Source organism: Lycium ferocissimum, chromosome 7, assembly GCF_029784015.1.
Source record: "Lycium ferocissimum isolate CSIRO_LF1 chromosome 7, AGI_CSIRO_Lferr_CH_V1, whole genome shotgun sequence".
NCBI lineage: Eukaryota > Viridiplantae > Streptophyta > Magnoliopsida > Solanales > Solanaceae > Lycium > Lycium ferocissimum.
The window spans coordinates 61,620,651-61,632,498 of NC_081348.1; the positions used below are offsets into that span (position 1 = coordinate 61,620,651).

The 11,848-nt window shown below is 37.0% G+C and overlaps 1 protein-coding gene across 3 annotated transcripts; it reads right to left on the minus strand.

Annotated features, from left to right (window-relative positions):
- Nucleotides 1–811: 811 nt before the first annotated feature.
- Nucleotides 812–10,586, minus strand: LOC132065819 (transcription factor TGA2.2-like). 3 transcript variants are annotated; one of them, XM_059459373.1, is made up of 9 exons: nt 10,276–10,586; nt 7,928–8,047; nt 7,605–7,667; nt 7,459–7,518; nt 6,565–6,642; nt 6,379–6,430; nt 3,818–4,089; nt 2,579–2,824; nt 812–1,287 (listed from the first exon to the last, which is right to left on the minus strand). In XM_059459373.1, exons 2-9 carry the CDS (start codon nt 7,985–7,987, stop codon nt 1,141–1,143), a joined length of 978 nt encoding a protein of 325 aa, XP_059315356.1. In that variant the 5' UTR covers nt 7,988–8,047; nt 10,276–10,586; the 3' UTR covers nt 812–1,140. The 3 variants fall into 3 exon arrangements, with proteins under 3 accessions (XP_059315356.1, XP_059315355.1, XP_059315357.1); XM_059459372.1 differs by having other exon boundaries at nt 7,928–8,050; XM_059459374.1 differs by lacking the exon at nt 10,276–10,586 and adding an exon at nt 9,594–9,773 and having other exon boundaries at nt 7,928–8,050.
- Nucleotides 10,587–11,848: the final 1,262 nt, after the last annotated feature.

The following is an 11,848-nucleotide window of genomic DNA, read 5'->3' on the forward strand; positions in this document are numbered from 1 at the left end:
AAAAAAAAGGAAAAAAACAATATGTCTAGAGCAAGAAATGATAGATTACTGACAAAAAAATCATTAAAAAGTGACAGATTTGGCCCTAGAGTACATTTAGGAGCGAGACAAATCGTGGAAGGTGGTTTATAGTAATGATTTCCTTTGATGTCTTCATATGCTTGTTACTCTTATAGTTTCTTGTCCATCTATTTCAGTTACTTACGTTGTTTCTTGTAATTCGATTATCGTATTAAGTTAGGTAGTTACGGCTCCTTTTTTTTTTCCGGATAACTTTATCATGTTTTATATAGTATTTTTCATTGCTTTTTATATTGTTTTGAATTGTTTGTCCTTGTCCCGAGGGTCTACCGGAAACCTCTACTACCACAGACGGTAAAGTAAACACAGACGCTCGCTTCTTCCTGCGTCCCACTTTGTGAATTTCACCGGATATGTTGTCATGCAGATGTCTCGTATGCTTGTTAGTTTGGACAAAAAGTCAATTTTGTTCGTGCCCAAAGAAAACCAAGAAAATCTCTGAGGGAAAAAGGAAAGAACAAAAAAGAGGCAGTATGATTGCCTATGGACACAATGATATTAGATTAAGATTGGTTAGGCAATGGACTACAAACAAACAATGGATATATTTGAGTAAATATCGTTAAATCTGATCTCCAAAAGTTGTACAAGAGAGTAGAATGAGTATTACCTAGAGGTATGTATACGGTACAAGTACGTATACGTCAAGGGCCAGGAAAAAGTGGCATACATGTGAATGTGTAGGCAAAGCTAGAATGACAAAATCAACAGCTAAATAACAATGCAAAAATTGGAGGTAAATCAGTGAATGTCCATTTCCATTAACCTTAACTGGAACCATTTGATGTGCTAAAATACAACAATTCATTGATCACATTATCACACAGAGTCTATCCAAGTTAAATAAACAATGTTACAAGTACCATTACAAGAGATGAACAAGTAAAGACTAAAATGGCTGCCTGAAAAATCTAAGCTGGTAGGTATTATCAGCCACCACGAAATTTGAAAGAAATATATATATCCATTAAATCCCAGCAGCTTTCCCACAAACAGGTTTCTCATTTACAAATGTCACCATGAATCTTTCAGTAACATAGTATTAGAAGAAAGTCGATGTTATTCCCGAGGACGAGCAAGCCAGAGAGAGCTCAGTGCTCGAAGCCGAGAGAAATAATCGGTGATCGCAAGAAGAGCACGAGCTGATTGGCGAGTTGTCAATATGCGATGCATTTGCTGCAATGTCTGTTGCCGAAGGTTATCAGCCTGAGACAACATTTTTAATTTATAGGTCAGCCTATTTATGTGAGAAAGAAAAGAAGAAAAAAATCTTCAAACATGTGCAAAATGTGGTACACATTCCTAGCAGTGGCGGATTGTGATTTGAGCGGGTGAGTTCTGAAATCTCTCTCTCTCTCTCTCTCTCTCACACACACTCACACACATATATAAATGTAGTTTGACAATGACACATGGGTTCTACACAACCCATGGTTGGATTTTCCACTGATTCCCAATATGTTCCAAAGCAAATTTATGTAAACTATCATCACTAAATAGGAGTCGCCCCATCAATGAAGTGTGTTAAGAACCATGAGGTCCTAGGTTCAAATCCCACCAGAGCCAAAAACATTAGGTGATTTCTTCTCATCTGTTCTAGCCTTGGTGGACCTGGTACCTGCTGCCGGTGGAAGGTAGCAGGTATCCGGTGGAATCAGTCGAGGTGCACGCAAGCTGGCTCGAACACCACGGTTATTTAAAAAATAAAAAAAAGAAAAAAGAGGAGTCGCCCTTTAAGCAATGAGTATGAGACCCATAAAACCCCTTCTCTTCCCCCTCCATCTTCAAAACGAATACCCAAATCTAAGGCTTGAAAAGGAGAGAACATTCCCCAATAATAGATCTTAAATGCAGCTAATAACGCCGCCTAATCCCAGATATATGGATGTCAGAATCAATCAAATATTTCACAGGAGGAGTATGTACAACTCCTAAATTTACAAGGAATAAGCAACTTACAAATAGGCCAAGGTGCAAACAAGGACATAGAATTTTACTTTATTAACTTAAGGCAGTAGTAAGTGACCACAGCTGGTTTGAGGAGGTGCTATTATCATGCATACATCAGTTGTCTAGTGGTACTGTGAGGTGAAATGGACACTTTTGGTTTGGCTGGGAACTAAAGCCGTTCAAAGGTGTTTGTTTTGTGAAGTAAATAAGAATTAGTGGTCCCAGGTTCACTTGCCTTAGACTAAGCAATAGTTCAATTCTAACCAGTAACTTCGGTTTTCCCTCCCTTCCCCCTCCCCAGGACCCTCATCGCTTGTAATTCAAAATGTACTGATGATCATAATAATATGATGGTGCAATAAACTTTTCCCTTTTCCTTCTCCGTATGCATCTCTCTCTCTTTCTTTATAAGGAGACAGCTATGGAAAAGGCTAGCCAACAGAAAGATGCAGAAGTTTGACATGTCAATGACAAATCTGCGGGCTTTTAGGAAGCAACCAAGCATATTATTTCAAAGGAATAGATACAGATGTGAAGAATTAAGCACCTGCCGTATGAAGCCCTCAAGAGTTCCAAGCTTCCCCATTGCCATGGCCATTTGACCCATATAATTGGCAACATTCCCAGAGGAACCTGAAGGTCCAAGAGACCCTGCGAGAGTCTCAGCCAAAGACTGCTGTAATGCCTCCATTCCCTGGGATAATGCATCTTCTGCCTGTTGGGATGACTGTTGCAAGTTGTTGATCGCCAATAATTGCTGTTCGGTTAAGGGCTCCAACTGATTAATGAGCAGCTGCAACAAAGTGGTAAGAAATTTAACAACTTGCAGGAAAACTAAGTCAATAATCTCTTCTCATCACCTTTACCCTTTGAAAAGGGAAAAAAAAAAAAAAAGAGAAAGGGAATGTCCAATTGATATTAGAGCTTACCTAATCTTTTAAACGGGATGATAAGGGGGGAGAGAGAGAAACGGAAACATGAAGAGCTGTTTATTTTACTGACAAGAACTGCAATACAAAGACAATAAATAGGAGCTGCAAAAGCAATGTTGAAATAAGAGCAGTGCATCCCAAAAGAAAATCTTCAACAAGAACTTCCAGCTAGAGAAGTAAGAAGAGGTCATTCATCAAGAAGGTGGCTGTAACTAAGGTCAGAAGCTCGCTCTATGTTTCATAGTAAAGGTATATGCTAGAAGACTTCCATATAAAAGATACAAGAGAGAGAGAGAGAGAGAGAGAGAGAATGAGGAGATTTTAGATGCTAAACCTAATCAGATGAACCAGAATGGAAGGTAAGAGTGGAGGGAGTAACTAAAACAACACCATAGGGGCAGCAGAGATAATCTCTGTTCAATCACTGCACAGAACCACCGTCATAGGGACAACAAATAGGAGGCGGAGCATACTGAAATCAGAGTAGTGCACCCCAAAAGTGCATTTTACCGAGAACTTCTAGTTAGAAAAGTATACAAAGGTAGTTTATCAAGATGTAGCAGTAAATTAGGTCGGAACTTGTCTTTAAAGAAGGAAAAAAAAGAACGAGTCAGAAATTGATATTTGTCCTCTATAGTTCCTGTCAATGGTGGAATACGGAAAAAAAGAACTCCCAATTAAAATTTTCCATATATATCCTGTTTCATTCAAACACAAGCACCCTCATCTCACATGTCCAACCAACATTCACAAGTTTATGCACTTTTCTTTTTGTTATTTTTTCAGCCAAAGGGAGGGGGGGAGAAAGCTATTTGCCAAGCTGCACATTCACTTGTGGGAAGACAAAGACTCACCTTGAGGAGTTCAGACGAACGGAATCCACCAAGCCACAAGAAGCATCTTTCTGCAGGGGTTTTCCACATGCCCGACAATATGTGAAAAACATCAGCCTTTGCAGCATCCCCCTTTATCCTGAATATGTCATCATAGTGTGCCAAGATTCCATCGACAATTATGCGAAGTTCAGCATCACCAGCATGAGAATTAACAGCTCCCCTTAACTCATTAACTCGTCGGTTCTGCTCTTCCAACCATCGGGCATATTCTACATCAAATGCCAAAGCTCCTAGAAGGACCGGAAGTTAGCATTATTTACTTTAATGGAATTTTATATTCAGAGTAGGTTTTACAAAACCAATTATTCTGAACTCAAGGGCATTCCATGTTATGTAAAGGAATAAAGACCACAATATAGATGATTTACTACTCCACAGAACATTTATTGATGACTAATCTAAAAGCTGCTTTCATGGTTTATGCTCCTCCTCCATGATAACAGATAACAAAGGAGGGGGGGAACTGTTACACGATGGTGCAGTGCAGCCTATGCAAGAGGCATATAAGGGCACAAATGGCCTCTTAGTGGTTCTGGTATGGAACCTTGTGTGCTCCTTGTTTAGCATTTCATGGGTGTTCCGACGAACAGATCGAGGATGTAACATCGAGTCGGAGCGCAAAGGAGAGAATTCAATTTTGTAGAGACAAAGGGACTATCATGATGGATGAATGTGCTAAGAAGACACCCCATCTCTACATACTCCTAACCCCCCCCCCCCCCAACCCCCACCCCGGCCCCAAAAACATCTTGGTAAGTACCTAATGAAATGCATTTGACTTGTCCAGAAAAGGTAAAAGAAAAAGAATGCAATAACCTGTATACTAAACTTATTCAACTATTCTGCTGAGATTCTTCTCCATTCTTGATCAAAGCTACAGTACTGCCCCTTCCCTTTTTAATGAAATGTGTTACATGTCCAATGCCCAAAATTCAGGCAATAACATACTTGGCATAATTAAACATATGGGTGAATATAGCACTATACATCTGACAATTCCGATGAATGAAGCCCACTCATAAAATCTGAAAATAGTACTTTTGTCGATAGATTAAATTTCAATTGCAGCATCAAGTGGTAAAATAAAATAATGGAATCAAATAACGAAAATCCAAGGCCTTCGAAGAATCAACTTAGAAAACTATAAGGAAGCCCACCATTAAGATGCAAATCTATAGGGTATCTAATAAGTAACACATCAGAAAGGATATAGAACAGGTGCAAAATTAAGATAATCCCTGGGCTCCTGTTCTGAGGCACTCCTGGTCCTAGTCTAGTTAAAGCCTAATGAGACCAAAGATATAAATCTTTTCAAATCTGCTAAAACCGACACAGAATTAAAAAAGCCTGCCAAATTGTGTTGACGCTTTGTTCATCTCTGAGTTGCCTTTTTCAGTTTTTTGCTTGTTTTCTTTGTCATTTCTTTCAATTTATTAATGGCCAACATGGACATCATCATCTCCCACATCAATCCCGCTTACTGCTCCAAATCTTGTCCCTTGCAAGATCACACAGCCTATCGCTCAGTAAGACAATAACCATCCATTCCCTCCAGTCTATACATATCAATAGTTGTGAAGGACCCAAAAGCCCATATTTTAACAAAGCAAAATGCACATTTCTCAACCAAAGCATGCGAAAGTAAAGAACAAGGCAGCTCATCAATGTTAAAAATCCACTTCAAGTACGTGCCCCACGATGATAAATTGCAGTTATCTATTTTCCTGACATTATTTTATGGCAGTGACCTCTAATATATCTTCTAGTGCTCCATTGAATGCCGCTAAAAGATACACAAAGTAAAGAAAGTAATGGTTCCTTTTCCGATGCATTTAACCAAATATTTAGCAATACTGACTACCCACTTGAAATCCAGTTATTGTGCGGTAAATTTCACCTGCAGACAAATTGGGCCATTGGTCTGGGTAGTTAGACTATACAGCCATTTAAAATCACTTTCCAATACAGTACTTCACCCCCCCCCCCCGGTGGGTGGTGGGGGGGGCGCAAACAAAAAGGAAGGAGAAAAAACAGAAATGCTGTTCAACTACCCACTTGCAATGTTTTCACTTTTCATTGACAGATTAATACACGCTATCTTGGGCTGAACTGAGAAATATGACAATAACATATCAAACTTCTAGACACAGTAATAGTTATATATCAAAGATTGTACAGTGGAAAAGTTGAATCAAATCAGATCAACTAGGGAATAAATTTTATTTTCATAGTTGACAAAAATTCATTTAGCTATGTCTTTCTCAGTCCGAGTCACTGGAACCTTGTTAATGATTGAATATTTTCTGTGGAAACATCTTGAAGTCACCTTTAAACTACTTAGAGGGCATTGTATCTAGGTTCCATGCACCAATTCCACCATAATCTACTTGTGCTTGGCGATAACAGATCGTTACTCAGCCAAAAAATTTTCATAAATCAATATACTAGATTAACCAGCATAAAAATGAGAAGTGATAAACTTCTAATGATAAAAGTCTGAATACAGAAGATGAGCATACCATTTCCACTCATCGACTGAGATTGATCTCCTGAACCTGAAATAAATATGCCCTTTGGGAAAAGAAAAAAATTGTCTCAGAAAAGCTGATCATTGGAGAGGTCGTGAGCTAATAACTATTGAGGTGATATGTATTTAGGTGGTCACATATAGAAACAGATGAAGGCACAAGAAATACTGAACAAACCTGTTGCCGAGCTCGTTGAAGCTCCTGTTCTAGTTGTGTCAGCTTCATCCTGCTGCTCTCTAACTGTTGAACATATGCCTAGACCAACAAAAAACAACATAGGAATTACCATATTGATGAGATCTATAAAGCCATTACAATCGGTGCACATCTATGCAGTACTGATACCCATATGCATAGTAGTTTTAACCATCTATTAAGTCCCAATACCCATTGAAAGTGTGACACTCTAGCTCATTATGCCTCACATTTGTAGAGGGAGAAGTTGCTGAATCAGGATTTCGGCTTTGAAGTTGACAATTACTAGCATTTACCACGTCGGCAACACGGCAATAGGCTCAATTGCAGATCAAATCCTTCATTTATTCAAGGTCGACCAGATTCTAAACTAATAGATTCTGACAGTAAACCTTCTTTTTTTTTCCATCTTGAGTCTTGACTAGTTTTTTTTTTTTGTTTTTTGTTTTTGATAACTGTGGTGTCCAGACCAGCTTGCGCGCACCTCGACTAATTCCAAGGGATACTTTCCACCTCCCACCAGCAACAGGTTGGTAACTGGGTCTACCAAGGCTAGGACAGATGGGAAAAAATCACCTAGTGTTTTCATCTCTGCTGAGATTTGAACCTGAAACCTCATGATTCTCAACCTAATTCATTGACCACAGGGCCACAGCCTTGGGTGCAACATTTGACTAGTATTATGACATTGAATTTCCAGACCCACCGGATAAAAATTAAATGGCAACATCTAGTTAGGCAGGTTTTAGATGACTGCTAACTGTTAACCTAAAGACTGTTAGTTACATTTCCAAATTAATCTCAAGTAAAAATGAATAGAGTCATAGAGTGTAGATCAAATGAAACTGCAAATAATGCCATAGCAAGACAATTTACCTTTTTCCTTAGACGGCTTTTTCGAGCAGCCTCACGATTTTGAGCAAGTCTACGTAGTGTCTGCACAACAAGAGTTCAATATCACATAAATTTTTCTTTTCCACTCATATTCCATCATTCAATATGTGATGATAAATATGTGATACCTTTTGATCTTTCGGTCTGTCACTTCCATCAGAAGCTACGGCACCCAGTTGTTGTAATTGGTACTGCATCAACAGAGACCAAATATCAATTTCATTTAACTTTTAATACAGATTAGATTCAAGGATAAAAGCTACACAACCAAATTCAGGAAAATTAAATAAGTCTACATACCAAACCAGGTTTTAAAGGAAAACCAAATTCAACTTACAAAGTCGTTATAATCAATCAAATTTTTGCTTATTGAAGTCAAGAGTAGTCATAGTTCAAAACATAAAATTAAATAATAAAGACTACATATGGATTTGAGAGGTAATTGACTTACCCTGTTCTTATCTTCAGTATCGGCATCTGTTGATGTACTAGGACTAATATCAGCCATCATGGACTATAGCCAACTTCGTGGATTATCAATTGAAATTGAAACACAAATCAGATGTAGTATCTTCTGTAAAATCACCAAGGCAGAAGCGGATATTAATACATATTGACTTGCAAACATCAAGTTGATAACTGCCAAAGATATTGGGTAACAATATCAAAGCACAAAAGACTTGTCTTTGAAGTGAACTGCTTAACACTTCAACCTTCAAATTATTGGCTGCAAACCAAAAATTTGTCTCCTTTTCTTTTCAGTGAGGGTGGGGGAAGAAGGAAAGGGGGGGTGGATTAGGTTGGGAAGGTGCTTCGCAAGGGACTTGAATTATCATGGACTTCGGAAACAACAACAACAAGAACATGCCCAGTGTAATCCCACCAGGTGGGGAGGAGGGTAAAGTGTACCCAGGACTTCGGAAAGATGCTAAAAAATATAAAAAATCATTGCAAAGCAAACAAAACTAAATTGTAGACTCAAAGACTCATTATTCTGGCAACTTACGTTACAAGATTCTATCAATTAATAAATTAAATCAGGGAGAACAAAAAATGTGGACAACGTCTATTTAAAACCTTTTGGTATTTCAAATGTTTGATATAGTTTACTTATCTATTCAAAGTAGGTAAAGTTTCTTCATTTTGCACCAAATTATAGCAGCAACTACAAAACAAAGTACTGAAAGCTAACCAACATTAAAGAAGCAAACAAAAATGTTTATATAAGATAAAACAACAATACGAACGTACTACTTCCAACTCTGTATTGAGGACAGAACTATCAGAAGCAACAGAATGGCTGAATACACAGCCTCAGCAATAGACATACAAGCATAGACATCGCGATAGATGTGTCTCCATCAAGTAATTTGACTTAAGCTGAAGGGCATCTTGAGCTTATATAGCCTTTCCTCGTATCAAAAGCAAAAGGGTAAAGGGTCAAGTTTGCCCAAAACTATGCGAAATGGAACATATTTGCCCTCCGTTAATAGTTGGAGTCAAATATGCCACCGTCGTTACTAAAATGGGCTAAATTTACCCTTATTTTCAAACGCAGAAGCTTAGTATCCAATGATGCCACGGTCCCTCAATTATGGATTAATTTTTTTACACAGAGGGAAAAATTTGAACCTTTCACATAGTTCAGGGGAAAAATTGATCCTTCTCCCCATTATGATTTTTTTTTTTTTTTTTTTTTTTTTGTCCCTCTTTTCTCTCTCCCCGCCCTTACCTCTAATGTCAATCACCCTCTGTAAATTTGTAATTTTTTTAAGCGAAGGGTAAATTTGAACCTTTCACATAGTTAAGGGGAAAACAGAATTGCTCATCGAATTCTCACAACTAACATCTAGTAAAATCCAAAAGAAAACTCCTCCCTAATCCATACCCCACTCCACCCAATCCTCAACAGGGGAAAAAAAAAAAAAAAAAAAAAAAAAGTAAACTCTTTGCTCACAAAGTCCTCAAAATCCAAACTTTATAACCCTCCACCCCCAAACAAACACACCCAACTTCAAAAAAGCAGTAGCAAGTTACATACTAACTGAAGATTAAAGCAATACAGTAGCAACTTACATAATAATAATTGAAGATTAAAGAAAGGTAAAGCCACTTACAGTTCAAGAAACGAAAAGGGTCTCTAGCAAGGGTCAACCTTTGCTAAAAGCCAAAGTAAGACAACAGAATCATCAAATCTTGTTATTTTCCTTCTATTTTTGTTGGGTTTCTCCCCCTCCTAGTTCTAAGCTATATGATAATCAAGTATCATACTCATAACTCATATCTAGTAAAATCCAAAAGAAAACTCCTCCTTGATCTACACCCACCTCTCCCCATCCCCAAAAGACAAGAAAATGTTAAATCTTTGCACACCAAGTCCTCAAAATCTAAACTTTATAACCCTCCACACCCAACTTCAAAAAAACAGTATGCTAGTTACATAATATTAACTGACGACCAAGCACTACAGTAGCAATTTACTAATAATAATTGAAGATTAAAGAATTGCTCATCTCAAATCTTAGACACTACTAATCCCAAAATTGAACTTTCTCTAGGCTATATGATAATCAAGAATCATGCTCACAACTCCTATCTAGTAAAATCCAAACTAAAACTCATCCCCAGTCCATACCCCAACCTCAACAACACAAAAAAAATGTAAGCTCTTTGCTCAGCAAGTCCTCAAAATCCAAACTTTATAACCCTCCACCCCTAAACAAACACACCTAACTAGAAATAAGCAGTAGCAAGTTACATAATAATAATTGAAGATTAACGAAAGGTAAAACCACTTACAGTTCAAGAAACGAAAAGGGTCTCTAGCAAAAGGCTCAACCTTTGCAAGAAAGCCAAAATAAAACAACAGAATCATCAAATCTTGATTATTTTTGTTTGGTTTTTTCCCTTCCTAGTTCTTTGTTGTCTTTCTAGGTTCCTCAACTGTTGTGTAAATCAGTGAGAAATCAAACTGAAGTTTAGAATGAGCAAATCAATCAGATGAGAAGCGAGAGCAGGTGAAAGTTGGGAAAATGGGGATGACGTCCAATACCTTGTCACCTCTCCCTCTCTCGCTTACCACCCAATTTTGACTTTTTACTCACACTCTCACTCTTTTTATTTGATTTTATCTCTAATTTTATTTTATTTTACCTCATTATAGATGAGAAATTTCAAAGCTTGTTCCAAGTTCCAACTATTTGTGAAAATTCTCCTCTTTTTTTTTTCCTTTTAAATGTCCTGACCAATTTACACACGCATTAACGGGCAGGGCTTGGTCTCAAGATTTAATTTAAAGTTACTAGTCAGTGTAACTGCACAAGTAAAAGCGGAAAGTCAAGATTATGTGCAATCTGGCGCATAAATAGGCAGGGCCTAATCACAAGGTTTAATTTAAAATCACCAGTCAGTCTAACTGCACGAGTGAGACGAAAGTCAAGATTACGTGCAATCTAAACCAGTTTATACGAGCATTAATAGGTAGGGCTCGGTCACAAGATTTTATTTAAAGTCACGTGTCAATCCAACTGCACGAGTGAAAGACGAAAGTCAAGATTACGTGTAATCAGGTGTAACGCGTCAAAGTCGTCCAGTCGTCATAACATGGAATAGATTATGTTGCGCATTCAATAACTTTGAATGAAAGAATTTCTATTAATTTCTTGCTATTTTTATATGTACAAATGTTAAAAGATTATGTCTATCAAAATTTAGATGAATAAAAAGAAATATTCCTTTTTATTTTTATTTTTCTGAGAGGATCAATTGTACCAAATTTGAATAAAATGATTATATAATTTTGAAACAACAAAAAGTATTTTATCAATTTAATTATTTTATGTAAAATTGATGAATATTTCACGTCAAATCTTAATTTTAAAAGTAGCCAATTTGACAAACAAAAAGCGAAAATTAAAATAATTTGATCTTGAACTATTTTTCTATATATAATAAGTGCCAAGGAGGGATGAACACAACAGTCCCTCCTTGTACCCACAGCTTTTTAAATTATACCCGCAGTGAATATTTGTACCAAAAGTTATATAACTTGTACACTTTATTTAACTATTTTTATATCCCACGTAGACATATGTCATAATACTTAATATTTATTTCCTTCTCATGTATAGACATATGCACTTCAAATTTAATCCTCACATATTTATTTCCTCCTTGCACTTTTACTTGTTCACTTTTGACTTTTCATGTTCTAGCTGAATATTTATTCTCTTCTCGTATGTATATCTAGCCAATTTTAATTCTCCTACACAAATTTATTTCCTCCGCACTTTTACTTGTTCACTTTCGCTTTTACATTCTTATAGAAAAAGTACCAAAAGCTATATAACTTGTACACTTTATTCAATTATTT